This window comes from Artibeus jamaicensis, unplaced genomic scaffold (genome assembly GCF_021234435.1).
Source record: "Artibeus jamaicensis isolate MK-2021 breed Jamaican fruit bat unplaced genomic scaffold, CSHL_Jam_final contig_797, whole genome shotgun sequence".
Lineage (NCBI taxonomy): Eukaryota > Metazoa > Chordata > Mammalia > Chiroptera > Phyllostomidae > Artibeus > Artibeus jamaicensis.
This window is the reverse complement of record NW_026521977.1, coordinates 1,539,808-1,567,703: the sequence shown is the minus strand read 5'-3', so window position 1 is coordinate 1,567,703 and position 27,896 is coordinate 1,539,808. Positions and strand designations below refer to the sequence as shown.

The window sequence follows — 27,896 nt, the reverse complement described above, 5'->3', positions numbered from 1 at the left end:
GGGCATTCAAGGCCAGGGGCCTGCCCCCACGGCCTCACCCTCCTGGGGACTGGACCAGGACACAGAGTTCCCTCTGTGGGTAGAACTAGCCGCCAGGGCCATCCATGGAGGGGACAGCGGTGCCCACAGCTGGGTCAGCGTCCTCACGCCCTCTCTGCATGCCCCGCCCCCCAACCCAGCTGAGAAGCTTGTCTCCTGGGCTAGAAGTGAGGGTTCCTGCCTCCCAGCCCAGCCCCTGCTCGTCCCCACTGTCATGGCTCGGCACCGAGGGGCCTCCCGGGAAAGGCAGGCCTGGCCGGAAGAGAGAGCTCGGGGCTGGCAGCCGGGACACTCCACGCGGCCCTGGTGAGGTCTGGTCCTGTCTGAGCCTCTGCCTCCTCGTCGGAAACGTGAAGCTGGGCTCGTTTACCCTAACGCGTCAGCCACCGCGGTGGCTCCGGGCCCACTCCAGCCCCAAGGTTGGACCACAGATGCCCAGCTGCTGCAGAGAGCCCCCAACCCCGGCCTCGGCAGCGCCACCTCCTCACTCCCGCAGGTCCCCCGGGGTCCCGCAGAGCCCCAGCCAGAGGAATGCGAGCCATTCCCGGCATCTCCTCCCCTGTGGCTGGCCCGAGAGGGGCTGGGGCCTCCGGGCCCCTCTGACAGGAAATTAGCGGGGCCTGGCCTTCCCCATTACCAGCTGCTCTGCTGACCTTGACCCTGTGTTTTCCGAAACCTGACACCACACATTGCAGAGCCTCCTCTCCTTTCTGGAGGAGGCCTGGCTGAGCTCTGCGTCTATCCGGCTTCCAGCCTACACTCGACTTGGCCTTCCTGCCCTGGAATCAGGGCGCCTGGCCTCCAGCCCCTGCTGTGACCCCCAGCAGGCCCCCAGCAGGCCCCCAGAATGCCTTCCAGGAGAGCAGTCTCCCCGTCTCTGAGCCAAGAGGCAGAACCCAGGTGCACGGCGGCTGCGGATGGAAAAGGGGCTGGAGGCACGCCAGGGAGGGTGTGGGAGAGCCCTTAGCAAGCCACCGTGGTCCTGGGAAGAGCAGCGGCGGTTTGGACGAGGGGGGGACAGTGGGGACGTGAGAAAGCTACTGAGGAAACACCACGGAGAGGAACTGGAGGTGGTCCGGCCATGCAGCTGAGGGGCAGAGGCGTCACAGGCCCCTGGGCCTTGCAGTCGCCCGGTGGAGGGCTCGCAGCGCAGCGAGTCTGGCTGAGAGAGTGGGCACCGGGGGCCAACCAGGGCCAGGGCGGGAGGGGGAAGGATCGTAAGTTCGGCCTTGGACCGTGGAGGTCGAGGCGCCTGCCTGTCAGGTGTCCCGGAGAACAACTGGGCATTCAGAGAGGAATCAGCTGGAGAGGCACATTTGGGGACAGAAAAACAGAGCCATCCAAGCTGAGCTGGAGAGGACACCGCCAAGGGCGAGAGTAAGGCGTGGAGGGCCGACAGGCTGTCTGCAGCACACTGCTGCCCACGGCCAGGGAGTGGGGCCGGCGGGAGCCGCGGGAAGAACCAGCAGAGTGCTGGGCCGCGCACCACGCGCAGCAGGGCGTTTCAAGGAGCCAGGAGCAGTCGGGAGTGCGGGGAGCTCCTGGAACACTCAGAGGAGGAAGAGGGAGAGGGTACTTAGGCCTTGGGGACTGCAGGGGACACGTTCTGGTGGAGTGGGGGCCGTAGAGACCCGGCTGCGGTGGGGCGGCAGGTGCTGAGAGGCGAGGGAACAGGGCGTGTCCGGCGACTCCCAGGCTGGGGCAGCAACCGAATGGGGTGAGACGTCAAAGAGAAGATTCTTGTTTGGTCGCTTTTTTTAAAGGCAAATGAGACTGGAGCACGTTTATGAGGCGGAGTCTCAGGACAGCACCTGGGAAAGCAGGGATGACAAGCAGAAAAATGGGTTCCAGCCAGCAGGGGGCTTGCCCAGCCCCCCCCTCCCCAGGCAGGGCTGAGTTGGGGGCAGCGTCTGACCGTGACCTCCTGGCCCGGTGGCATCTTCACGGCCCATCTGCCACGCTGTTCCTGGAAGGCACCCCACCTGCCCTGTCCTGAGAGGAGAAACTGCTGTCGGATGCTGACATCAGGGAAGCAGATCCCAGGGCAGCTTCTGAGGTGCAGTGGGTTCGAGGGGGCTCAGAGAGCACCTCCGACCCTGTGCACTCGGCTGGAAGGGGCGCTGCCCGTGATGGCTCTGCATGCCCCACGGCCAGAGTGCAGCCCCTTCGATGGCCAAGTCCATGCAGCCTATGGGCCCCCCCTACTTAACCCTCGTGGTGGAGAGCAGGGACTGGAGACAGCTGCACAGGCAGGGGTGGGCGTGACTGGGGTATTTATACATCTCCGGGAGGAGAGCCACGGGCCCCTGGGCCTCTCGTGGCACAGGCTCATTGCCAGTGACAGGAAGCCTGTGACCTGCTGATGACACCTCAATCCCTTCAGTCTGGCCTGGCGCTACCACCTGGCACTTCCACCTGGCGCTTCCACCTGGCGCTGCTGGCCCAGGACAGTCCCAGGCAGACCAGAGGGCGGTGGTCTCGGAGGGCAGCCCCTAGACCAGGAGCCTCACCTGAAAACTCCCGAGAAACGCAAGGCCTCAGGCCCCACCCGTCACTGAATCAGAAACTCTCGAGCGGGCCCAGCTGCGTTTAACAAACTTCGAGCTGATCCTGAGATGTCTCTGCCATAAATGTATACACGCTTGTGTGCGATGTAAGCCCACACACACATGAAGCTCGTAACTCGAGTGGCAGAGGACCCTGCCGCAAAGCGGCCGTCTGTATCAGGGGGGACAGACTTGGCCGGTGGGGCGCAGCCCCTTTCTGAGTTGGTTGGGGAGTCGGGTGGCCTCAAGCTCCAGATTCCATCCTGAACGATGGGAAGCTCCTGTTCCTTTGGTTTTCCGTGAACTCTCCCCTCAAGCCTGCTGGTTGCCTCGGAAGAGCCAGGACGCGGAGAGACTGTGGTGCCCAGTGACGTGGGCACCGCCGGCCATGCCCGGGCCCTGCCGGGAGCCCTCGTTCGTTAACGGGGTGGATGCAAAGCCGCCTCTGCGGAGGGTGGGACTGGGGGCCACTCGCCCACGTGCGCCCTGTTCACACCTCACCCTCCTGGAGCATAGGCCACCGCGGCCTCACACTTTCTTCACTCCGTCATCTCCTGGTTTTCCCCGACCTCCCGGGCCAGCTGTCCTGTGGTGCTTATTCCCCCAAAACTCTAACAAGGAGCTGAGTCACCCCGTCCAAGAGCCGCTCCTCTCCTCGAACCAGTTCTCCATTTCCTTCTCCTCAGGTGAGCCCGGGGTCTTTGAGGCTTTAAATGCCACCTAGGTGGCGGGAAGTCCTGCCCTAGGGCGCAGCTTACACCTCTGTCCTCGACCCCAGAGTCATCGATCCAGCTGCCTCTTCCCACGGCCACCTGAGCCTCCGTGGGCATCACAACCGGCCGTGACTGAAACGAAACTCCTCTCCCTGCAGCCCCTCGAGGCCACAGTGGAAAAACCTGCTTCTCTTCTTCAGAAACGGGACTCCATCGCCAGGGCTGCCCTGGCCGGAGGCCTCAGAGTCGTCCTCGACAGAATGTTGCCTCCTCTCACACCCAGAGCCCACCCACCAGCACATTCTGGTAAGTCCGCCTTCAGAACGCAGCCCACGCTGGACCGCTTGCCACCACCTTCGCCACCAGGGCCGTCTCCCCGCTGGGTCCCTGCAGGAGCCTCCTTGTCGCTCTCCCTGCTCTGACCCCGGCCCTCTGGTCTGTTCTCGGCACGGCCGCCACAGGGGCAGTTATGAGACATGGCACCTCCCCCTGGAGCTCCCTCCTGTGCCTGCCTGTCCTTCATGGAGCAGAAGTGAAGCTCCACCGCCCCCCTCGCCCTGTGTCAGCCTCAGCACCGCACTTCCCAGAACCACCCCCCGGCTCCCTCCAGGGCTCGCCCCTGGCCTTCTTCAGATCTCTGCGGATGTTACCTGAGCAGAGACGCCCCCCTGAACCTAGCAGCGCCCCGCACTCCCAGTCTCAGCATGTTTCCAGCACGCGCCACCCCACCCATACAGCTGCTTATACGGTGCACACAGGGAGAACCGCCTGTCCCCTTCAAAAAGTATACTTCCCAGAGGTAACGACTTTGTTTTGTCCGCGGTCCACTTTCCAGCACACAGAAGCATTGTCAGGGCGCAGGCGGGCACGTAAATCCACACTTAATAACAATCTGGGGACGAGGAGCCAGAGTGACCACGAGGGCGAAAGGTCAGCCAGCAGAGAGAGAAGGAGAATGCCCCCAAGGCAGGGCTGCGGTGACCGTGACGGGCGCAGAGATGAGACTGGCCGGCTGCAGTCCCCACGAGGTCTGCAGGGGGGCACGCTGTGTCCCCAGCCTCTTTCCTGATGACATTCGGGACTTTGTTCCTCGCAGCTGGAATCACCTTGACTTGCAACCCCCCACCCACCCACAACGCCACCCTACAGGCCGCCTCCCAACCACGCAGACGCCTCACTGTGTCTACAAAGCAGACAGTCCACGGGGTCTTCAACCCTTACACACCCATCAGCCTAGAGTCCACCCATCCACCCCTCAGCACGTAACCAAACAACTGTCCCCCCAGCAGGAGCCTTTCGGAACACACCTGGGGGGTGGCAATGAGGGGCCTGGGCTGCAGGTCGAGGCAATGCAACTCTATTACTGAACCTCGGGAGCTATGGAAGGGCTTTGAGCAGAAATGTCCATGATCATGTCTGTATTGTGGTAAAATAACACAGGCAGCTATGAGTAAGATGGATGGGGAGGGGAATCTAAAAGCAAGAGACCAGCTGGGCCAACATTGCAATATTCCAGATGACGAATTAGGGCAGAGGCATAGCAGCCAGAGAAAGGAAGTTCCTAGGAGCCTGCAGGGGAGCAGCCCGGGAGCAGAGCCCTGCCCAGGTGGCCCAGGCTCGGTGCTTGCCCCAGCTGTCCACAGGACCGCCCCTCCTGTACATTCGACGCACAACATCCGGGACAAGGAGTTCCCAGGAGTTCCCAGGGGGCCCAGCCCAGAACCAGTTCTTTCTGGGGCATCTGCAGAGTCCCCTGTCCGACAGCTCAAGTCCCTGAGCAAGTGCCATTTCCAGAGCACACAGTCGCCCACCAGCTCCAGCCTTGCAGCCCAGCGGACACTGTGGCCTGGCCTCTCCTCTGTTAATTTCCTCCAGCTCCTCAGAGGCTGGGCCTCGGGCCCAGTGAAGTCAGGGTCTGGGAGGCAGCCCTGGCTCCCCGCCCGCCCACGGAGGCTATATTTGGAGCACAACAGCTCCCTAAAGACTCAGACTCAGGACCCACCCTTGCAGCGCTGCCCCAACGATTTCACCTAGTATCCAAGCAGTGTGGGTGTTGCTCATATTTTCACTTGTTTGTTCACATATTTATTCATTCCACAAATACCTATGGATCCCCTAGTGTGATGTACCAGGCACAGCGGGACGTACAGTGAGCATGTCTGTCTATGTACAGATATAGGAATCTGTGTCCAAATACAAATGGCAGCACGAACCCTCGGTGCCCTTCCCCAGGGCTGGATGGTGCTGGTGACTCAGAATCAGGTGTGAGTGTGTGTGTGTGCGTGCAGACACGTGCTCTCTGGGGAAGCAGCTATGACTCAGCTGCACACAGCGTCTGTATGTACCTGTGTGGATGTTTCTGGGTGCGCAAGCACAAGTAGAAGGTGGGGAATTGGGCTGTGACTGACTCAATGGCACTCAGTGACTGGGCACCCACAGGCCAGCTGTGACTTTATGGCCTCGCTCACTTGCCAAGCCAAACAGCCAGTGTTGGGTGCAGACATTGTATCCCAGAGCTCGGGGAGGAGAGCCCTGAGCCAGGAGCCTCTGGTAAGCAGGAGAGGCTTAGCAGCCTGGGCCCAGCTGCATTTGTCCCTGGGGGCCCCTGACTGCCCCTGCACTGCAGGGACGGGGCCCACCTCTCAACCCCGGCCTCCACTGACCCGGCCTCCAGGAGGCATCAGTTTGCCCACCAGTCCCAGGCCGCGCATGTCAGGAACCAGGCCCAGAGGTACTGAGCTGCCTGCACAACCTCCCCCACACCAAAAAGCCCTCGTTTCTGCCGTGGCTGCCTCGGTGTCCAACGTCCCCACCCGGTCGTGGCCTTAGCAAGCACAGTCCCAGGACCTTCTGACCTCCAGGCTCCAGACCCACTGCCTGGGCCCCCCCTTGTCCCCATGCCTTCTCCCCCTGGGTTCCTTGCCCTATCTCTCCCTGGAGGTCTGTCTCCTTATCTGTCCTGGGTCTATCTTCGTCTCTTCTCTAGGCGGGCTGTCTGCAGCGGAGGCTTCTCAGGAGTGGAGGTGTTGACAGGGGGTGGGTGTGGGGAGGACACTCTATGTCCCTTCTTCAGCCTTATCAGGAAAACTGAAGTAACCACTCAGGCCTCAGGCTGGAATTTCGCCCTGGATGACCTTGCTCTGTTTGCTGGGGCCTCCACAGGGACAGCCAGGGTCAACCCAGTCAGGAAACAGGCCCCTGCTTGTTGGCTGGCCTGCTCCTCCTCACCACTCTTATCCCGGCCTCCAGCCAGAGACCCACAGGAGACTCCGGGGGAGGGGGCCGTCCCTTTCCTAGGCACTTGCAGAAACAGGGCCAGGCTGGGGGAGGTGGGGGGAGGGAGGGAGGATGAATCATGACCAACAGAGCTCAGGGTGCCAGCAGGCCCTCCTTAGGCCCCCGAGAGGAAACCCTCGCAGGCTGAGGAGGAACAGGGCCCCCGCCCGGTGCTCTCCCCTCGGGTGCTCCCAGGCAGGCCTGCGCTTGCTGCCCGCCGCCCCTGCCCGCCGCCCGAGGTACGTGCCAGGAATGGCTGGGAGAGGCCCTGGAGCAGGACACACGGGTTTTGTCCCAGATCTGCCATTGCCTGTGTCCCCGGGGGCAAATGCCTCGCTCTCTGAGTCTGACTTTTCTCATCTGCAGCACAGAGCCCACTTTCTCTGTTGCTGGAGATAAAAGGAGGTGGGCAGGGCTGGCTCCCCGGCTCAGCGCCTGCAGGGGCCCCCAGCCCTTGGCAGGCACAGCTGCAACCGACTGGCTTGTTGCGGGCAAGCCCAGGATTCAGGGCACGAAACCCTCCGGAGCTGTCTGACTGAGAGCGGTTTCTTATCGCTGTGCCTCTTTCCTGACACTTCTCACTTTTAACACGTGAAAGAACCAACAGCGTTTTCTCAACAGGCTGTTGCCTATTTCTCCTTCACTGTGCCGCTCTCACCCTCCTCCCCTCAGCGTCACAGCTTCGGAGTATCAGGGTGTGTGTGTGTGTGTGTGTGTGTGCATATGCACAGCTTTCTTTACTGAAGGACTGGGTGAGTGTTAAAGGGAATTGACCACCTAGGACTTTCATGACTCGGTACCATACAGTTTGGAAACTACGAACTGACATGGTGGATACATGTCATTATACATTCGTCCAAATCCATAGAATGCACAACAGCAAGAGTGCACCTGAACGTAAACTATGGGTGTTGGGTGATAACGCTGCGTCAGTGTAGATTCGTCAATGACAACAAATCTACAACTCTGAGGGGGGAGGTGGGTGATGGGGGAGGCCCTGCATGTGGGGGGGACGGAGGGTAGATGGGAATTCTCCGTACTTTCTGCTCAATTTTGCTGCCCCTTCTAGGGTCCCAGAGCGGCCACCTCCTCCCTGGGGAACCAGGGGACCCATCTGGCCGGAGGACAGCAGGACAGCTCTCAGGACAGCTGAGCAGACGTCAGGACGGCACCAGGCGGTGCGCCAGTCGGGTGGGGACCCGCGGCGCACGGCTGCCCCCTGGCGGCCCTCGCCGGCCTCGCCCCGCGCCTGTCGCGCGTGAAGGGGCGCACACACACGGTCCTTTCCCCCAAAAGGCATGACCATTCCACTGCCCCGGGCCCGGGCCGTTGGAGGACCAGCCACGGAGGCGCTGGGGGGTGGGATTGTGCCCGATGAAGCGGGGCTTACTGCTCTTTTAAACGATCGGAAATGTGGGGGGGAGCTCTTCGTGCAATCCTGGTAGATTGACTGTGGGGGGTGGGGTCATTCTCTTTGCATACCTGCTTTTTCTCCATTTTTCACGTTGGATATGCATTACTTTGTGCTAAGAAAAAACTTCAAACTTCATTTTTAAAGAATTACTTGGGGCCCTGGCTGGTGTGGCTGAGTGGGTTGAGTGCCAGCCTACGTGAGAACCAAGGTTGCTGGTTGATTCCCAGTCAGGGCACATGCCTGGGTTGCAGACCAGGTCCCCAGTAGGGGGCGCAGTGAGAGGCAACCACACATCAGTCTTTCCCTTTCTCCTTCCCTGCCCCTCTCTCTAAAAAAAATTTTTTTTAAAGAATCACATGGGGGTCTAATTTGTCTGTCAAGGAATTTCTGCCAGCTTTGGGCCTAGTTTCTGGTATCTCTTTGCATGAAGACCGCGGGAGAAATGGGCTCTCGGACTTAAGTGTTTGGGGTCGATGAGCCATCCTTCACATATGCTGGGACTTTCTTTAAGAAGAAAGGAAGGAAAAATTGTCCCCAACCTCAGGATAGAGTGGGGTAAACGCTCTAGCTGGACCAGAAACTCGTTTCCCTGTTGTCTCCAAGGACACGCGAGGAATATATCAAGAACCATTTGAAGACGGGGACTTATTTCAGAAAGAGGCCATCAAAAGCTGGCCATTACTAAGCACCTACTAGGTGTCACGTGCTGGCAATACAGCCCCAAAGCCAACGTCTGTCCCTAAGGGGCCCTGGGCTTGCCCGTGAGAAGATCCTCAGCGCTGTGGCCCCCGGAGCCTCCTCCCCTGCCGCTGCCCGAGTCAGCGAGAATGTCGGGAGCGGCGGCCCTGGGGGCTGAAGAGCGTCTGGCTCTTCCACTGAGGAAGCCACAGGATCCCGGAGGGGAAAGCAGAGGCCGGGGTCCTGCAGGCTGTGCTGGGAGGCAGCCGCGTTACAAGCCCTTGAGACCCACCCACTTCACCACCTGGCTGGGCCCCCGAAGAGCTGGCGGGACTGGGAAAGTGTGAAGGTTTCTGGGCGGAGCCCCCACCCTAGGACCCCATTTGTTCGTTCAGCCATTCACACGCATGTCAAATGCCTGCCTTTGCAGGACACCTGGGAAGTGACACCTGCCCATGGAAGGGCAAAGAGAGCACCCTGGTGTTTCCCAAACTCTCCCGAGACCCACCTCAGTCACCTGTGGGATTTTCTCAAAAGTTGTCAGTCCACCCGAAAAGTCCCCACGTGAGCCCTGGCCCAGCCGCAGTGGAAAGCCCCTTGTCTTGTGACTTTCTAAAGCAAATGCACCAAGATGAAACACTGGGGGTGAAGCGTGTCTCTGCAACACGGAGAAAATGCCATGGGCACCGTGTGCCTCCAGGTGTGACACTCAGAGGGCCGTTACCTGGGCAGTCTTCACTCAGAGAACGCAGCCCCCAGTCTGGCTCACTCCGGGTGGCGCAGTAAGGCAGAACCCCGGTCTGAATGTCTCTGGAATCAGCCTCCTTTTCCAGCTCCGAGCTTTGAAGGCCGAGCCCTGCCCACTCATACTCTAAGGAAGCCGTTCGCTCTGTCCCTGTGAGCATCTTCCCACTAACCGTGCCTTGAGGAGTATGAGGCCTCGGGATTCAGGAATGAAACCTTCACCCAGGCGCCGTTCTTGACTAGCTTGTGCATTCCTTGCAAATTCCCTGCAGATGGGAACAGAGAGCCCAGTGGGCAGCACCGGGCAGAGATGCTGGTGAGAGAAGGGGCTGGGCCTGGCCTTCACCCCCAAACCAGTCTGTGGGCAGACAGTGTGTCTTCTCAGGGGAGCTGGCCCAGGACGGTCCTGGCTGACCCCTCAGGAGGGGCAGACGCCATGAGAACAGAGGAGGGGGTCCAGCGAGACCTGCTCTCAGAGACCCAGTGTGGGCTGCCAGTCAAAGCAGAAAGTACTGGCTGTGGAGACAGGCAGGGTGACACAGGACAGGAAATGGGGGATTCAGAGAAGGAGCTACTGGGCTGGGAACTGAACGGAAGGGGGTTTGCTAAACAAACCTTCCCTCTCCCCACTTGTCACATCCTGGGCCTTCAAGGGGCCTGTGGCCTACTATTAAGGAGGTGGACACAGCCAGGGAGGAAGGTCTTCATTCCTGTGGGCACCCAACCCTAAGAAGCACTGTGCTGGGTCTATGCGGTGGGGGCAGAAACGGAATCTGAAGCCAGCCTGGCTGGAACTTAGTGTCCACTGCAATTTACCCATGACCCAGGGCCAAAGACTCGGCCCTCAGAAAGGTCAACAGAAGCTGAGTGTGGGACTAGAGCGCGGACACGAGGGTAGCTGGGTGATGGGATAGAAACACCAAGATAAAAATGTTTGGCGTCCTAACGTATTTAAAGGATCTGAGAGGAGGGAGGTGGGGTGACGAACTTCACCCTAGAAAAGGCCAGGAGTTCCGGTGTGGATCTGATTTGTCCCATCCGGTTCCTTCTCTGCCAGCTAAGAGGCTGGAACCCGTTGACCCCTAGAGACTAGCCAGTCATGGCATTCTTAGAGGCACTACTGTTATAAACAGTAAACAGCTCAAATCCTGAGTGTGCAGTTAATACATTTTACTTGTATAACCACTACCCATTTTCAGCTTCCCAGAAGGTTCACTTGTGCCCTTTTCCAGTTAACATCCCTCCTACTCCCCCCAGCACACCCCTGGGTAACCACAATTCCAGCCTCAAAATGCACAGATCAGCTGTGGCAGTTCTGAAAGTTAATATGAATGAAATCATTCGGTATGTTCCCTGTTTGTCTTTGCTCAACATAATGCCTGTGAGATTCATCCACGTTGCCTCATCTCTCAGGGATGTGTTACTTCAGGTGAAGTGTAGCACCCTGACTACACAACTCACTGATCTGTTCTCTACTGGTGGGCCCTCCAGTGGCTTCTGGTCCGGGGCCATCCTAAGCAAAGTGGCTGTGACCCTCCTTGCAGGGTCTTTGATGGACATGTGGCTCTTTCACCCGGGAGTGGGGCCGCTGGCCCAGAGGTAGCTGTTGTATTGACTTTAGTAGGTACGACCAGAAAGCTTTCCAGAGTCGAGGGGTAACTTTCACAGGTCTTGAAATGAGTATATACAAGAAGTAGAGGGGGAGAGGAAAGAAACATATTCCTTAAACTATTATTCCCAAGACTGATTTTTTCATTAAGTTTTGAGCACCTCCTATGAACTGGTAGCCTCATCCACCAGCCCCTCCCATGGGGTCTGGCCTTAATGAACCTAATCCTCACTCCCCGAGGGCCGCTGTGCCTTCAAGACATGAGGGGCACCGACACCCTACGAGAGGCCCATCACCAGCTGCTTAATGGCTCTGATGGACCCTCCCTGCATTTAGCCACTCATGGAAAGAATTTAGGGTCATGGTGGCTTTCACATTTCACACCTCAGCAACTGCATCTCAGACCTTCAGACAGATCCGAAGGAATCCCCTTCCATCTGCGTTGCACAAGCATTTGCAGTTTCTGAAGCACAACCCCGACACCAGTGCAGAAGCTCCTGCTCACCGCTCTCTGCCACCTCACAGTGCAGTCGGCCTCCCTCCCTTCCAAGTGTGCCCCACTCACACCAAAGAGGTCAACCCCTGGGATGCACTGCAGGGGTGTCCAACCTGCAGCCCACGGGCTGCACGCAGCTCGGATAGCTATGAATGTGGTCCAACACAAAATCATAAATTTATCTAAAACATTATGAGATTTTCTGTGTGATGATGTGTCAATGTATGTCATGTGTGGCCCAAGACAACTCTTCTTCCAGTGTGACCCAGACACCAAAAAGTGAAACAACCCTGCAAGAGAAAGCCTGTCCCCAAGAGCCCATTGTGTCCTGGACAACAAATTCGGCCTTTCTGTGAAGGAGGCTTCCCCAGCCTTGGTGCTGTGGGCACCTCAGACCGACGCCTCTTTGCAACCAGGGGCTGTCCTGTGACTTGTGGGCATTGGGCAGCATTGCTGGCCTCGACCCACCAGATGCCAGTAACACCACCAGGATGACAACCAAAAATGTCTCCAGACATTGCCCCCTTGGGGGCAAAATCGTGCCCGGGTGAGAACCACTACAATAGCGAAACAAGTTTGGAAAAACACCACCCCATGTGTTCTCTCCCTTGAGAAGGGACAGCTCAGCATTGAGACATGGTCATGCTAGATGGAGCAGCCTCCTTGGTCCACAATGGGCATTTTAATCTTGGTGACCATGTAAAACAAAACAAAAAACCACACTGTGTACTCTGGTAAAACTGAAAGAAAAACTGAAAGGCGCACAATGAACTCTGGAATGCAGAGGTAAAAGGGTTTGGGGGTAACGGTAACAAAGGGGAGAAATAAATCATCCCGTGAGTTCCCATCTGTGAGCTGACACAGGGGCCACAGTTCCCCACATCAGTGACTCAAATGCCAAACACCAGGCCCTCGCCAAGTGCATGCGGGCAACGGCCTTGGGGTCCAAACACCAGACCCAGTGTTTCCAGGAAGTATCCCCAAACCAAGCCCAGCTCACTATATAAAAACACGCACACACACAACTTTACCCTGCAATTTTATTAAACCAGACCGTTTTAAATGTATGTTGTTCTGGTTTGGTTTTGTTTTTACATTTTCTTACTGAGTGCATTTAAAAAAATACAAAACATTTTTAATATATCTTAGAAAATTAGCAAAAAATTAAGAAAGTTCAGCATATTACACTGTATAATATTTAGGTAAGGATGTTTGAAAATTATAAATATTTTGTTCCCTCTCAACACAGCAAATGACAAAAATACATTTAAAATTCTTTTTCATATATAATTCATATAAAAGATCATATTCCAGTTTATTAAGTAAAAGGCCTGATTATGACAAGCACACACACACTCCTGAAATACTCTGTACAGTAACTAAGAAGTAAAACCACGGGGTCTGCCAGCACTTCAGCAGCTGAGCCACTTTAAACCTTAGGAGGAATTTGGTCAGTATCAGACTATCGTTCCAAACGGGATTTACTTAGTTCATTTATATGCTTTGATTCATAAATACAGCATGGATGTATTGGATGACGTCGTTTTGTTGTAATGTTGATGAGATGCCGCAGAAACTCAGCTCTGTTTTACGAACCCGCCTCTACCGCAGGATGGGCTTGGCTCTGCGTCGCTTCCCGTGAGGCTGGAGAACCTGCCAAAGACGCTCAGAGAGGACTTGCTGCGTCTGTCTCGGCCGAAGCGCTGTTCACAGGGGCCCCTGCCTCCTCCGCAGCGCGGCTGAAGCCGGATGTGAGTCAGTAGCACTGCGCACCAGGGGGAAGCCTCTTCCGCACGACCACGTCCGCGGGCCACGTCCGCTGGCCGAGGAGCAGAGGCAGGGCCCCGTGCAGCGAGCGGCTTCCGTTGTGGAGCAGCAGTGGTCACGTGGCGGCACGCAGACTGGCCAGCAGACTGGCCAGCGCGGTTCAGAAACGCACCCGGAGAAGGACACGTGCTGCCGAGGGAACGCCTGACGCCAGGCCCGGGGGCTCTGACCGTCCTGCGACCCAGGCGCCACCCTGCTCCTCCCGGAACACGCCGCGGCCGGCACCAGGCTGGGAGGCGCAAAGGGGTTTCCAGAAGCCGAAGTTCTCACAGAAAGAGTCTATTAAGAGCATGACAATGTCGACCTTTTTTTTCCTTTTCAGGTAAGTCCTTATTGGCGGGAGATAGACAGGGCTTCCTCAGCACACGGACCCCACAGGAGGCTGAAGGGAGAAGAGCCAGAAGCAGCAAAGCCATGTCCTTGCGTCTCTCGCACCAAGCCTTCCGGCCGCACGGCCGCCGGCGGTCACTCCGTGCCCTTCTTTCCTTTCCAGCTTTTCTCTCGCTCCTCCAGCTCCGCCTTCGTGAAAGCCGCGGGCCCCCAGTGGGTGATCAGGTGAGGGTTTTTGGAGCCTGCAAGACAAACATGCTCTAACTATCATCTTCCCACAAACAGGCATTTTTCTACTTGATTCTCTCTGCGGAACGTCCACCAGCGTCACCCCAAACCACCAGAAGATGCACGCAGAGGGGATTACCAGGGCCTTCTTGTCTGTCAGGGGCAGAAAAGGCGAGAGAAATTTCCCCTGAACAGCTTGGTTTCTGTGTATTGGGGGCTGAAGAAATTTCTTTGCACAATTCAACTTTACACAACAGAAGAGAAAAATACACTGAATAAATACACAATGGCGTCAAGGAGTTCCTCACCTGGTTCTATCAGTCGGATCAGGCCTTCGTGCTGGGCCACTTTGTCCTTCCAGCTCTTCGTCTTACTGGTGGCCATCTCCAGCTTCTTTTTAACTCCCTGAAACAAAAGATTTCAAATCATGCAAAACACACTGGCTGTTTAAGAGCCAGATAATGATGAGCAGACACTTACTATGTGGCTTATGGATTTTCTCACGGAGCCCTTACAGCCACTGTAAGAAGCAGGAACTGTAGCCGGGGCCCCAGAAGCCGCTGCTCCGTGAGTTCTGCCATCCAGGGGGCCGTGGCTGAGCGCTCCGCAGGGAGGTCTGGATCACTGGGTTTACGGGGACCCTGCCCCCACCCCGTGTCCTTCCCCAGGTGTCTACCTCAGTCCTGGAGGCAGTGGCTGCTGCCCGCATCTGCCATGCCTATGTCCTTAAAGTTGTCTTCACCACTCCATAGCTAACCCCCGTCATAGTCAACACCTGTTTATATTACATTTTCCCTGTTTGAATTGCTGTGTGGCTTCTGTCTCCTGACTGGACTGATATGCCTCACTGCCTGTAAAAAATTCTTACCACGGCTGTTGACAGTTAAGCAAGTGTTCTATTTTTTTTTAAGTTTTTTTTTTTTTAATTCAAATGCATGTGTTTGCAGGGCCAAATCTACCTCATACTGCTCTAGCGCTTGCTTGCGCTCCAACTCCAGCTGCTCCAGCTGTGCCATGGCTTCCTGCAGGGCCCGCTCCTTCATAACACGCTGGTTCTCCAGCTCCTGCTTCTCCGCTTCGGTCGTCTGGATGGTCTGCTGCTGCTCCACGTGCCACTTCTCCAGCTCAGCCCTCTTGGAAGACTCTTCCTCCAGCAACCTGCAGTATGCAGAGCTCGGGATCAAAAGCGCCTGGGGCACCACACCCAACCCAGAACTCCAGGGGGGCACTTCAGAGTAGAGGACATCTGAGGTCACCCAACCCACCTCTCTCATTCAACCAGGAGCAAGTGAGGAGCCGGAAAGGCCCGTATTCACAAGACTGGAAATGCCACCCACGTGTCCTGCTCCAAACTGTTTCACCCGTTTTTTTTTTTTTAATGATACTTAAGGAGGGCTTATAATGTGCCATGAACTTGACCAATAGTTGTTATTTTCTAAATTAATCCTCACAATAAGCTTAAGTACTATTATTACCCACATTTTAGCATTGAAGAAACTGAGGCGTCAAGGTTAAGTGGCCTGTACAGGTCACTTGCCTGGCAGGTGATAGGGCCAAGTGCTGAAATCTGCCTAGTTACTACAATGTTCAAACATGTTCCATCTCATCTAGTGAAAACCTATGACAAAGGAATGGCTGATATTTAAACTAATGAGATGAGGGAAGGAAGAGTTGACAAGAGGCAGAATAACAGACACCACTGTTCAGTAACCTGAACAATGACTACATGCCTAGCACTTTACCTTCACCATTACGGACCCTGCCCCCCTCCAGAACAAGGCACTGTTTCTACGTTACAGAGGAAGCAGTCGAAACTCAAACTGCACAAGTAGCAATGGGTTCACCCTAGGTCTGTGCAACTCCAAAATGTTATGTTACAGTAATAGGCTACCCACCTGGGAATTTCCAGACACATGGTACCTAAACAAACTAAACAAACATACAGCCCAAACCTGTACAAGCAGTGTGGTTAGGGTTAGACACCAGCCCAGCACAGAACGCACCCCTAATGGCTTGATGCTCAGTGACAAGGCCAGGGAGCAGGCCAGTCACTACCACCTGAGAGTGCCCACTCCTCTCAACCAACAGCAGAGGGAGTAAAGGAGCAGACTGCACACCCCTTATCTGACCACCCGAACCCCTTCACCCCAGTCCCCAACTGCACCACTGCAAAAACTCCTCTGCGACATCCTGCCGGTTGGTTAATCCATTCTCCTCGAACATTCTCTCTCTGACAGGCCGACCGCTGCTTCACAAACCAGGCCAGTTCATTCACGGCAGCCTCAATCCTCAGGAAGTTCTTCCTTGACTAAGAGGAGCTCTCCCACCTACTACCCCCAGTTCCACAACTCTGTACCCTCCTTAGATGTATTTTGGAATGTGCGGCCCACACCTGAGCACAACTCCACAAATGCACTGGTCTGACCAGTGCAGAGTTCATTCACGAGATCAGCCTGGGTCTATCATCCACCTCTCGGGGTCCTTCCTAGGCACTAGGGATAAAACAGTGAACAGCGCCCCGTGTCCTCATCCTGGTGTGAAAGCATGGGGGGCAGGGGAGAGGTGGGCACTTGCAGTGCTTAGGCTGCCCAGTGTCTGAAGCCCCTTCATATGTCCAGAGAATCTGGCATAGCAGGTGTCTTGATGGAAAGCAGGGCCTATTCCCCATACAGAAGCCACAGCCAGACAACTGCCCTCCTGCCCCTTGGCGGCCAGGACACAGTGAAAGCTGAAAGCAGAGCAAGGGTTGGCTCGCAGGCGCCCCTCCTGGATCTTCAACTCTGAAGCAGCTGACCCAAAGGAGCAGAGACAGTGGAGAATCTATCTTGCTGGTGGCAGCAATCCAGTGATGGCAGGAACCACCACCACACAGCACCAATGTTAGCACTGGTGGCCTCCCGACAACTCCTGCCGTGGCCTGGTTTGGGCTGAGGGGCAGGCAGCTCCGCCCCCCTGGGTTCCCACCTGTGTTCCAGGCCAGGCTACCTGCTTTTCTGCAGAACTGGTAGACTACTCAAGAGACTTCTAAAACATTACTGTACTACTTTGGCTAAACCAGGTTGGTTTCTGTGGTTTGCAAGCAAGCCCCTGACCAAAATATTAACCTCTCTGTGCCTCAGTTTCCTAATTTACACAAAAGTTATAAAAACCACACCCACCATCAAAGGTTTGCTGATGCATTAAATGTGATAATCGGTGTAAGGTGCTTAGGGCAGGGCCTATTGTGTAGAAAGTGCTAAGTAGCAGCTCTTTTCATTACAAAGTCACTGTTACCTCATTTTCTCTGGATCTCCCACATTCACTAAGGTTGCCCAGGAATATGTGAGGTTTTTGCCAATCACAGCACAAGGAAATAAAACCCCGAATCTTCTCAAATGAATTGCTATCAGCCAGGTCTCCTGAATCCTGTACTTGTTCTGTTGATATTCTAAACGATCTTCTTGCTTTAAAACCATCATGCCAGCCTGCCAGTAGCTTTACAAATGCTTATCTTGACATTCTCCACATTATCTGTCTCCCTCATCTGCAAATGAGATGTAGGAGCAGAAGCCAATGCTCTGAGCGACTCCCTACCAGGTGCCAGGCCTCACACCAAGCACATCTCATGCATTACCTCATCTAGTCTTCACAACAACCCTACAAGGCTGGCAGTTACCCTTAGTTTATTGATAAGCAACTGAAGGCTCAACATAATTAAATAGCTTTTCTAAAATCACACAGGCCCTGACCAGATAGCTCAGTTGGTTAGAGCATTGTCCACATACAACAAGGTTGCAAGTTGGATCCCAATCAGAGCACACGCAAGAATCAACCAACGTATGCATCAACAAGCAGAACAACAAATTGATGTTTCTCTCTCTCTAAAAAATAAATAAAAAATTTTAAATGTTTTAAAATAAAATTATTTAACAAATAAAATCACAGTTAGAAAGTAGCTGGGAATCAAACCCAGGCCTCAACCCAGAGCTCAGTTCCTAACTACCTTCAAATTTATGAAAAGTATCATCACATGGAAGAAAGACTGTTGTTCCACGCGGCCCCAGGAAGTAGAACTGGTATCCATTCACTCATTCACAAAATATTCCCTGGGCGCCTGCCGGGCAGCACCTGTTGCTGAGACTAGAGCATGCTGCTTACAGATCCAAAAACGTAGTGGGTGGAAGTTATACTAGGACAGATGATGGCTCAGCCTCAAGAACTTTCCGATAATTGAGTTGTCCCAACGTCAGATGAACGGCTTTCTTCTGAGTGCTCATTCAGCAGAGGCGTCCAGATTACACATCGAAGAACCACACTTCAATTTTAATGTTAAAAAAATGACAAGACCCAGAGGGCTCAAGTCAAAATTCTTGTATTTATACAAACTACTCTATAAAGTATCTCTGGGGAAGCTTAAGACACTGGCAGAGAAAGGGTTGTCCATTGGAAGAACAACGAGATGCTAAATATTCCAGGAATGACAGGCTATTGCTGAAACAAAGGACCAGGCCCTTGACAGTAAGATTTACCTCATGTAACTAGTGCCAAACTTAAATGTTTCTATCCCAACCCCAGGAAGACTTCTCTTGATTTTTCTACCCAGAAGGCCTGTCCTGCAAGTGGGAGCAAGGAGAAAGCCCCCTTTGCCAGTCTGACAAGACCACCCTCTGAACCAGGCCCAGCCTTCTGGGACTTCAGGAGAGGGACTCCAGGCACTTAAAAATGACCGCCAGAGGGCGTCAGCTTATCTGTGTCAAGTTCCAAAAACTAAGTTGAAAGAAAAATAATTTAGAATAGTAAAATAATTATAGTCATAAAGTGGCCTTTGCACATCAAGAATAAGTTAACTTTTGTGCAATAATTTCAGTTTAGAGGACTTCCGCCAAGATGGAGGCATAGGTGGATGTGCTGTGCCTTCTCACACAACCAAGTTTAGAGACAAATAAATATTAGCAACAGAAAACACAGCCAGAACACGGAAAATTGAACTTTTCGGAAGTCCATTAAGAACAAATTCTTCAGCCTGACCGGTAAGAGGGGCGAAACCAGCGGCTGGTGAAGCGGGGTTGCACAGGAGGACTCGGTCGGATGGACTCCGGCACGCGGAATCCAGGCACAGGGTTGGACCTAGTGAGCGACCCAGTGAGCGACCGAGCGAGCGACCAGGCGAGCGACGGCGGAGGAGACAGCGGGGCAGCGGGGCTGCGTGTTGACTGTGGTCGCGCATTTGTGCGCGGGTGGACAGGCGAGGGAGTGGGCGGTTGGACCCGGCCGGCAGGTCCCCACGGCAAGCGGCAGTGGAGGGCGCCGCCATTTCTCTGCTCTGACCCCACCTCCACATACAGCGTCATAACCCAGCGACTCTGAGTGGCCCGGCCCAGGTGAACCACCTAAGGCACTGCTCCTCACCCAGCTGTGAGAAACAGCAGAGGGGGTCGCCATTTTCCCGCTCTGACCACGCCCCCACATACAGCGTCACAACCCAGCGACCTGGGAGTCCAAGGTGCCGCTTCTCACACTTAAAGGGCCAGAACAGACCAAAAATGGCGCAAGAAGATCTCAAAGCCCCAGAGCCTATAGATCTAAGCGATGAAGAAATAGCAAAACTCTCAGACGCACAGTTTAAAACACTGGTGATCAGGATCCTCACAGAACTGGTTGATTATAGCCACAAATTAGACAAATATATGAAGGTGAAACTAATTGAAATGAATGGAATTGCACAGGAAACCAATAGCGATGAAAAGGAAACTGGGACTCAAATCAATGGAGTGGACCAGAAGAAAGCAAATAATGGCCAAACAGAAAAGAGTCAGGAAGCAAGAATTCAAAGAAATGAGGAGAGTCTTAGGAACCTCCAGGACATCTTTAAACACTCCAACATCCGAATTATAGGGGTACCAGAAGGGGGAAAGGCACAGCCACCAGTGAAAAACTTATTTGAACAAATAATAAAGGAGAATTTCCCCAATCTGGCAAAGGAAATAGACTTCCAGGAAATCCAGGAAGCTCAGAGAGTACCAAAGAAGTTGGACCCAAGAAGGAACACACCAAGGCACATCATCATTACATTAGCCAAAATTAAAATGAAGGAGAGAATCCTAGAAGCAGCAAGAGCTAAGGGGACAGTCACCTACAAAGGAGTTCCCATCAGGCTGTCAGCGGATTTCTCAAAAGAGACCTTACAGGCAAGAAGGGGCTGGAAAGAGGTATTCCAAGTCATGAAATCCAAAGACCTACAACCAAGATTGCTCTATCCAGCAAAACTTTCATTTAGAATGGGAGGACAGATAAAGTGCTTCTCAGATAAGATCAAATTCAAGGAGTTCATCATCACCAAGCCCTTATTATATGAAATGTTAAAGGGACTTATCTAAGAAAAAAAACTTAAAGAAACATGAACAGTGAAAGGACAACAAACTCACAGTTTATTAACAACCACACCTAAAACAAAAGCAAACTAAAAGGACAGCTAGATCAGGAGTAGAAACATAGAAATGAAGATCTCAAAGAGGGTTAGCAACAGGGGAGTGGGAGGAGGAGAAGGGGGGAGAAGGTACAGAAAATAAGTAGCATAGACAATAGATAAGTCTATGGGGGGGCAAAAATAGATGGGGGGGCAAGAATAGCATGGGAAATATAGAATCTAAAGGACTTGAGACACATGGTCATAAACTAAAGAGGGGGTAATGGTGGGGATGGGGGGGTAGGGTGGAGGGGAATGAAAGGGGGAATAGAACAACTGTAACAGCATAATCGATAAAAAATTTAAAAAAATAAAATAAAGACTACCAACTTACAAAAATAAAAAGGATTAATACTATAAAAAAATAATAATTTCAGTTTATCTGTACAAATGGGTACACATGTAATAGCTACATTTTCATTCAAAAGGTTGAAACCATTTTGCTATATACTTAAATCAGAGGGTACAAAACAGAGTTTTTTAAATAACAACACTCATGACTGACTCCTATCCACAGACATCTTGATTCAGTCAATATGGGACAGGCCCTACATGTGTGTTTTTTAGAAGATTTACAGGTGATTCTGACATTTATCACTAGTGAAAAACCACAAGGACCTCATGAAATAGTCCTCCGTGTCTCTTACTTCTTCCCTTGTATTTTCCTATGTCTAACTTTTTGCTCTAGTTATGGGTGATGTCCTTGATCTCAGCCTTTAGAATGCTAACCTGGTCTCTAGTCAAAATCGCTTCACTGTATTGTCCTCACAGACTGAGAGTGTATCTCAGGAGCAGTCATTTGGCTGCAGCTAGGAAAAGGGACTGGAGAGAACCCTGGTGAGGAGACTGGGAAGGAGCCGAGCAGTCGCATGGACGAGAGATAACGGTGACTCGTATGGGAAATCGGAGAGAAGTACACAGACTGGGCTTGTATTGAGCAATGAAGAAAAGGGAGGAGATGTGGATGGAAAAAAAAAAGTTTTATTCTCCAAAATTATCACTAATTCAAAAGATCACTCATTTAAAAAATAATACTTCAATAAATTTCTAGAGGTATTTGGTTCCTTTTGAGATCTAATTCTCTCCTGTGTTGTAATTGGCCTCTCTCAAAACTGCAGAGAATACAGGCATCAGAGCTCATCTGTGAATTCTCTGCTCAAGAGTAATCTATCTATAAACTCCCCACACACCACAAATTACAAAGAGGCTCAGAAACCATCTCGTGTCCCTTAGAATGCCTCTCTGTGAAGTCACATGAGACTCAAAGCTTCCCGTTCCCTGTATCTTGTGCTAACATCACTGCCCAATGCAACTGGGCGGAGGTACCAGAGAACCGTCACCATCACAGCACACTGAACGCAGACCTGGGGTACCTACTGATGCCAGGCAATGCGCGGAGCACTTACATTTCTATCCAGAAGATCGTTTTTTCCTTAACAGAATTAAAATTTTCCAAGCCCGCTTATTTTTAAAATCATTTTGGCAAAGTGGACAACAAAGACCTCCTCCTTTCTCTTCCTGCCTAAACATTAAACAAGCTCCCCTGCTGCCCCACCTGTGGACGGGCAGCCATGGAAACCTGCCCCGGGCCATCTCACTCCCGTCCCCAAAGCAGGGAGTCGCAGCTCCAAGCCTGCGGCATACCGCACTGACCAGCCGTTGTGACTGGGGCAAACGTTTTTAAAGACAGCAATCAGGGAAGCAAGCAGAACCCAAAGAGGCCAGCCCGAGTTTCCCTTTGGGCCTTCAGGCCGCCTCGTCCTCCCTGCTGCTGCAGAAACCAAGCCCCCAGAGTTCTCATCCGAGAACATGACCATCATAGACAGTAAGCCTGACTTTAAAGCTCAAAGGAAGGATTAATTAATTAGTTAAAATAAAAGCTCTAAGGAAAAAAAACCCTAAGTTTTAGGAACTTCTAAAACTAACATTTCAAATAATAATAATTTAAGGAATGTCACTAATCCCGAATGACCAAAGAGACATCCCCACTAAGGGGCTGCAACTCTGGCCTGAAGTGGGTCCCTGTCTCAGCACCATGGGCCCCACTCTGGTCCTGAACACGTCACCAAAGCCAGGGTCTCACCGGAGCTGACCCTGGGTCCGTGACTGGAGGTGCCCCACCCAACAGACTCAAAGGACTGCTCTAAAATAGATACAGGGCAGTCCTGAGCCCCAGAGCCAGACTCCCCCCAGCCCCAGACTGACAGTAAACAACACAGCAGCCCAGCCCGGGTGGGGGGGGGGTGGTGTCTCCTTGCCCCGCCCCCCTCCCCTAGCAGAGAGCCCTCCCCCGACCCCAGTGTTGTCACTACTGGAAACTGCTCCCAGAGGCACAGCACACAGACTGATCTGGCACCTGGCCTGAAGCTTCCGCACGGTCTCTTCATCTTGCCGGGCCTGTCTCTCATCCTCAAGAGCCTCCTGCAGCTTCAGGTACATGCCTTCCAACTCCCGTACTCGCTGCAGATACTGCTCCAGTTCAGAGGACTTCTGGGCAACCTGTTCTTCCATCTGCTGTCTGATCTGATGGTATGAAAGGGTCACATTTAAACGCAGGTCGACTGCACCCTCAGGAAAACCCTCCCACCCCACACCCAGCCTGAGGGGCGGCCGCAGCCCCAGCGGACCGTCCTTCAGTCCCTGAAGGAAACACGGAGGAACTGAGAGCAGCACTCCCAGGACCAACACCAGGCCACACCCTTGAGTCCAGGGACAAAGGACAACCCCAGTGGTGTTTTCCTGCCCCGCTCCGTTCCCCACCCTGTCCACTCCACACTTAGAATCAAGTGATGGAAAAAATGTTTCCCCGTATAACTTCTCTTTAAATTCTTTTCTGTCTTCAAGCTACAAGTGTTTGACCACCACAGTCTTCTCTAAAAGGAATGAACCTTTCCTGCGTCAAAACTGCCACAGGGGGAAGGAACCGCAGACCTGCAGAGACTGCTCCACTTACCTGGCTGCCCAGCACCTGCTCCCTCCGCCTCCCTCCTCCCTGGGGCAGGGGAGCAGCAAGTTGTAGAGGCAGGTGCTTTTCAAGCAGCTAACTTAGTGTCCTAACAAGTGTACGGTTTCTCCCTTCTGGATTTAAGAGTCTGAATCTCTGCCTTGACAATGAAAAGGCAAGAACATCCTAAACATAACAGTGCACACACGAGCCTATGGGCCCACAGTTCATAAAACAGTTTCCCCGGTATTAGCCCACCTCACCATCGGTACAGTCAGACAGATGGTGTGGGGACGGTGTGGTGATGTCCCTACCATAAAGGAGAGGGGACAAAGGCCCAGTACGCAGGAGCAGAGGAAGCAAACCCAGACCTCTGGCTGTGAGGGCGGCCGTCCTCCATGTCACGCTCGCCTCCATCTGTGCACTTTGCTCCCACGACTCAAATATGTCTGTCTCGGCTCTGAGCGACAGAAGGTTACTAAAGGCAGCGTGACGAGCATCTGTGTAACAGGCTGGGCTCAGAGTCCCCCACACAGTAGAGCTCAGTGTGAGAAGACCTGCGCCCCAATAACCAGCGGGCTGGGATGGAATCAGAGCTGCCCAGAGCAGCAGCCCAGAGTTCACGTGTTCTCATGGTGTGAACCAGTCATGGAATCTGCGTACTTTTCCCACAGCTGTTTATTTTCCCAGCCGGGGCTCTCTGAGAAGGGAACGAAGGCAAAGGGATGCCACTGATCACTGTACCGGGACGGCAGGGGCTGCCCCAGTCGAACCGGAACATATGGCTGCCCCAACCACAGCCCTCTCCACCCCTCTGTACAGGTCTGCCCCGGATGGTGCCAGCACACAGAAGGTGCTCCATAAACTGATAATGGATGAATAAACAAACACCTAACTTCCCCAGTGGCCCATGGCAAGTTAGGAGCAGAGCCAAGCTGCCAAGATGCTCTCCCCAGCTGAGGGGCAGCTGACCAAAGCTACTCACAAGCTTCTCCCGCTCCAGCTCCGTGCTGAACCTGGCTTGTAGTTCCACTTGAGTCTGAAGGCGTTTCTTCTCTTCTTCTGCTGCCCGAGACGCTGCTTCTTCCAGTTTCTACCCAATCAAAAAACCCACCCACAGAAAAGCGGGAAGCGTTACAGTGAAGTGCATTTGGAGAGAGAACGGCCACACAAACAGCCGTGCAAATCCAAACATCCCTAATGTGAGGTAAATACAGAATAAAAACTCTCAGATCTGCCAGACTTCCAACAGTTTTCCGAGTCAACACACAAATTCATTAAATGGATGACCACTGATGAGTCTGAACAACATTTTGCAATAGAGTCATTGAGTTAAATGCACTTGCAGATGCACTCATGAGGTTTGAGATCTACTTCTTGAGTTCTTCCTGTAGTTTCATCATCTTACACGTTATTCCTTAAAACTTTTACCAGCACTCGATTTCCTGAAGGGGGACATGAGGAACTGCACGGACCCCTTCCCCCGGTGAAACAACAACTAAACACAAAAACAACCACTTAAAGTCTTTGAGAATTATCCTAAGGGCATGCAGCAAATGGAGAACATTGATCCAAGAAAATCAATGAAATCTCAGTACAGCGAGAGTCTGGCATCTGAGCCACAGTGCAGCCCCCTCCCTTTCGCCCAGTGTCAGCGAGAAGGAAGCTCTACCCCAAGGCAATGGAACCAAGAGCATGGGGCACCCCCTCCCCAGCTCACAGTCTGGGCCGAGGCACCTCCCCAGGAGGGGCTGGCAGCCAGTATTTCTCACCCATCCAGCTCCATGTTGCTGAAACCCTATTCTAAGCAAGAGTGGCTGAGAGGTATGGGGCTCTCTTCCCCCACCACCCCAACTCGTGGGGTAGAGGTTCTGCCTCGGGGATGAGAGCCCGATCACCCTTGTCCCAACTCGGTGGGAGGGCAGAGGTTCCACACTAGGAGAAGCAAATGGAGACCAGAGGTGACCACGTAGTGACAGGCTCGTACAGCAGGGTTTCACACCAAGAGAAGCAAGACCACTGACTCTACCCCAGCTCCAAGGCACTGAAACAGAGGTGCTTTGCCCAGGGAGAAAGGCAGGCTCTGAAGCTCTCCCTGAAGAACTAACTTGATTCAAAACAGTGCGAGGAGTTCAAGACTGAAGATACTCTTGGAAACAACGGAGATGTTGGTGGGAAGGGATAAGGAGAGGCTCGGGGCTCCATGAGACCAACAAACTAAACCACATGAGGTTTCCTTCACACATCAGTGTTTCCCTCCCTCCCCTCTCTCTAAAACTGATAACGTGTTTTATCATTTTTCACTATAATGGTAGATCTATGTCATTATATTGTACATTCGCCCAAACCCACAGAATGTAGAACAGCAAGAGTGAGCCCCAACACAAACTGTAACTGTGGGGTGATTGTGAGTGTCAGTCCGGACTTGGGAGGCACCGTCGGCGGCCCACGGTGAGGATGGGGGAGGCTGTGCGTGTGTCGGGGCAGGAGGCAGATGGGAAATCTGTACCTTCTTAATTCCACCGTGAACCTAAAAGTACCCCCCCAAAAAAGTCTTTTTAAAAGTTATTTGGGTAAACCCTTTAAAGAAATCTATTCGTTTATTTTTAAAATACCATTTTTCTTATTCCTTCTTCTGAATCAATTAAGGCCTAACAAGTCATACAAAATTCACAATCTGTAACCTAATTCCAGGTGATTAAAATATTATGAGTAGTATTTTTCTAAAAATGCTTCAGTGGGAAACTGGAGAATTTTATTTCTTGGTAAGAAAAAGGAAATGATAGACTATTAAGGGATCTGTAATAATTTTCACCATTTACCCATCAAATCCCAAATTATTTGCTTAAGTAATTCTATAAAACTAAGTAGTGGAGAAGCTGTCCAAGGGGCCCGGCGAGACCTCGTCAGCTCAGGTGTGCACTCACGTGACACAGAGCAGGGCACGTACATGTTGCTGGGGGCCCGGCTGCAAAAGAATTTAAAGGGATGCTGATGGATGCATCTCAAATGCACGATGCTGACTCAAAGAACCCACTCTCTAAAACACACTCACTGAATGACTCCATTGGCATGACAATTTGGAAAAGGCAAAAATACAGGAACAGAAAAGATCGATGGTTTCCGGGGTTGGGGTGAGGGGAGGGTCTCAATACAAGCAGCAGTGTGAGGAAATAAATCCTTTGAGGCACTGGAATTGTTCTGGAGTCTGTCTGTACTAGTTACAAGAATCCGGGCATGCATAAAAACTCATAAAACTATACTAAACCACAAACTTGCTGTTTGTAAATTTCCTATAGAAGGAAGAGAAGACACAGGAGCTGCTAAAATATTGGCAATATTCTCTCTTGACTTGGGCAGTAGTTCAGAAACAGCCACTTTATTTGTGCACATGTTTCATACTCTCCTTTGCATGCGTGGCCCAATCCTTTTTTAAAGCAAAAAGGTCAGGGCCCCACTCCCATAACACCCACTCCTGCTCTGTGCACAGTGGACAGAGGAAGCAGCAACCACCCACCGCAGGTGCCCACCCGAGCCTGTGAAGGGAGTTTTTAAAGAAAACGTACTACAGCAGGAAGAGGCAAGATGCAGGAGTGATCTGGGAAGAGGAACAGCAAGACCTGAGGAGCTGCTGTTCGAAAGCAGACGTGCTGGTTAGGAACACCTGTGTCTAAGACTGTATGTCCTCATGGTCCTTAAGACTGTGAAAACATAAAAAAATTCTTTGTGAGTCTACTCAGAGGAAGCCGGCATGCAGTGTAGCACGTCCATGGGTTGCAGAGAGAAGACCCACCAGGAATGCAGGGCCTTATGACTCGGTCAGCAGTTGGACAGACCTGAGCAGAGCACAGCTGATGGGCCAGGTACAGGAGGTCACCAGGGCAGAAGGTCCCAGGTGCCTAGCAATGGGAAGAACCGAGAGCACAAGGACCTCACCCCAGGGTGACCTCCCCCCCCAGCATGTCACTGGCCCTGTGCATTAGACCCCCTGGTCTTTCCTCCCTACAGATACATCTTAGCCTCAGCTGTGTTTCAGCTCCAGGCCCCCAAAAACAGCAAAACCAGAGGAGTGACACTGTGGTTGCCTCAGGACCAGCAGCACTGACTAATGACGCTGACCCTGGCACCGACCAATCAGTGGAGACCATGACCCTGAAAGGACACACCTGGAAAGCTGATAAATGCTCTACTGTGATCCTCTCCTGAGACCTCCCCTAAGATTCCTGCCTATAAAAGACACAAACAAACAAAACTGCTCAGGACAAAAGACCTTTAACACATTGCCTTCTCCCTCCTCCCCCACAGGCTCACATCCCCTAAACTCTAAGGGACCCACCAGACTTGCAAACAGGGGACTGATGGGCAGCGGTAGCTTGTCCCAGCCTAAACCCCTCAACCCGTCTCCAAGAAACCCCTTTCTCTGACTTCCCAGTGAGCTAAAGCAGCCGGGTCTGGGTTCTCCTGTGGCCTCCTCTATACTACTGCCTTCCTGCTTTCACTGTCCTGAGTGTGCTTTTGCTGCAGCCAGTACATTCTTGCTGTACTGCATTTTGTCTCTTGACAAATCTTTCCTTCAAGAAAACAAGAACCGAGGTCTCATCTTCTCG

At 53.1% G+C, this 27,896-nt stretch overlaps 2 protein-coding genes across 5 annotated transcripts in view; one reads left to right on the top strand and one right to left on the bottom strand.

The window, feature by feature from the left end:
- The first annotated feature begins 709 nt into the window (after positions 1-709).
- Positions 710-11,694, top strand: LOC128628554 (uncharacterized). Of its 3 annotated transcripts, none has more exons than XR_008392968.1 (3): positions 710-939; positions 3,457-3,604; positions 7,644-11,694. XR_008392968.1 is itself a non-coding variant. In XM_053673163.1 (3 exons), the coding sequence occupies exons 1-3, from the start codon at positions 2,974-2,976 to the stop codon at positions 7,834-7,836; spliced, it is 639 nt and encodes a 212-aa protein (XP_053529138.1). In that variant the 5' UTR covers positions 2,736-2,973; the 3' UTR covers positions 7,837-11,694. The 3 variants fall into 3 exon arrangements, 1 of the variants encoding a protein (XP_053529138.1); XR_008392967.1 differs by having other exon boundaries at positions 710-3,271; positions 3,364-3,604; XM_053673163.1 differs by lacking the exon at positions 710-939 and adding an exon at positions 2,736-3,271.
- Positions 11,695-12,550: 856 nt separating this feature from the next.
- SWAP70 (switching B cell complex subunit SWAP70) overlaps positions 12,551-27,896 on the bottom strand; it is a 70,714-nt gene continuing 55,368 nt past the window's right edge. For both annotated transcript variants that reach the window (XM_037133800.2, XM_037133801.2), the window contains exons 8-12: positions 24,275-24,382; positions 22,702-22,868; positions 14,860-15,058; positions 14,209-14,305; positions 12,551-13,914 (exon numbers count right to left, since the gene is read on the bottom strand). In XM_037133800.2, coding sequence (XP_036989695.1) covers positions 13,808-13,914; positions 14,209-14,305; positions 14,860-15,058; positions 22,702-22,868; positions 24,275-24,382 — 678 coding nt within the window. In that variant the 3' untranslated portion in view covers positions 12,551-13,807. The remainder of the gene's footprint in view (positions 13,915-14,208; positions 14,306-14,859; positions 15,059-22,701; positions 22,869-24,274; positions 24,383-27,896) is intronic.

Coding starts and splice junctions, on each gene's coding strand:
- LOC128628554 (XM_053673163.1), top strand. CDS start 2,974: ATGCCCGGGCCCTGCCGGGAGCCCTCGTTCGTTAACGGGGTGGATGCA. Junction 3,272..3,456: donor CTCCATTTCCTTCTCCTCAG/GTGAGCCCGGGG, acceptor CTCTCCCTGCAG/CCCCTCGAGGCCACAGTGGA. Junction 3,605..7,643: donor CCACCCACCAGCACATTCTG/GTAAGTCCGCCT, acceptor TGCCCCTTCTAG/GGTCCCAGAGCGGCCACCTC.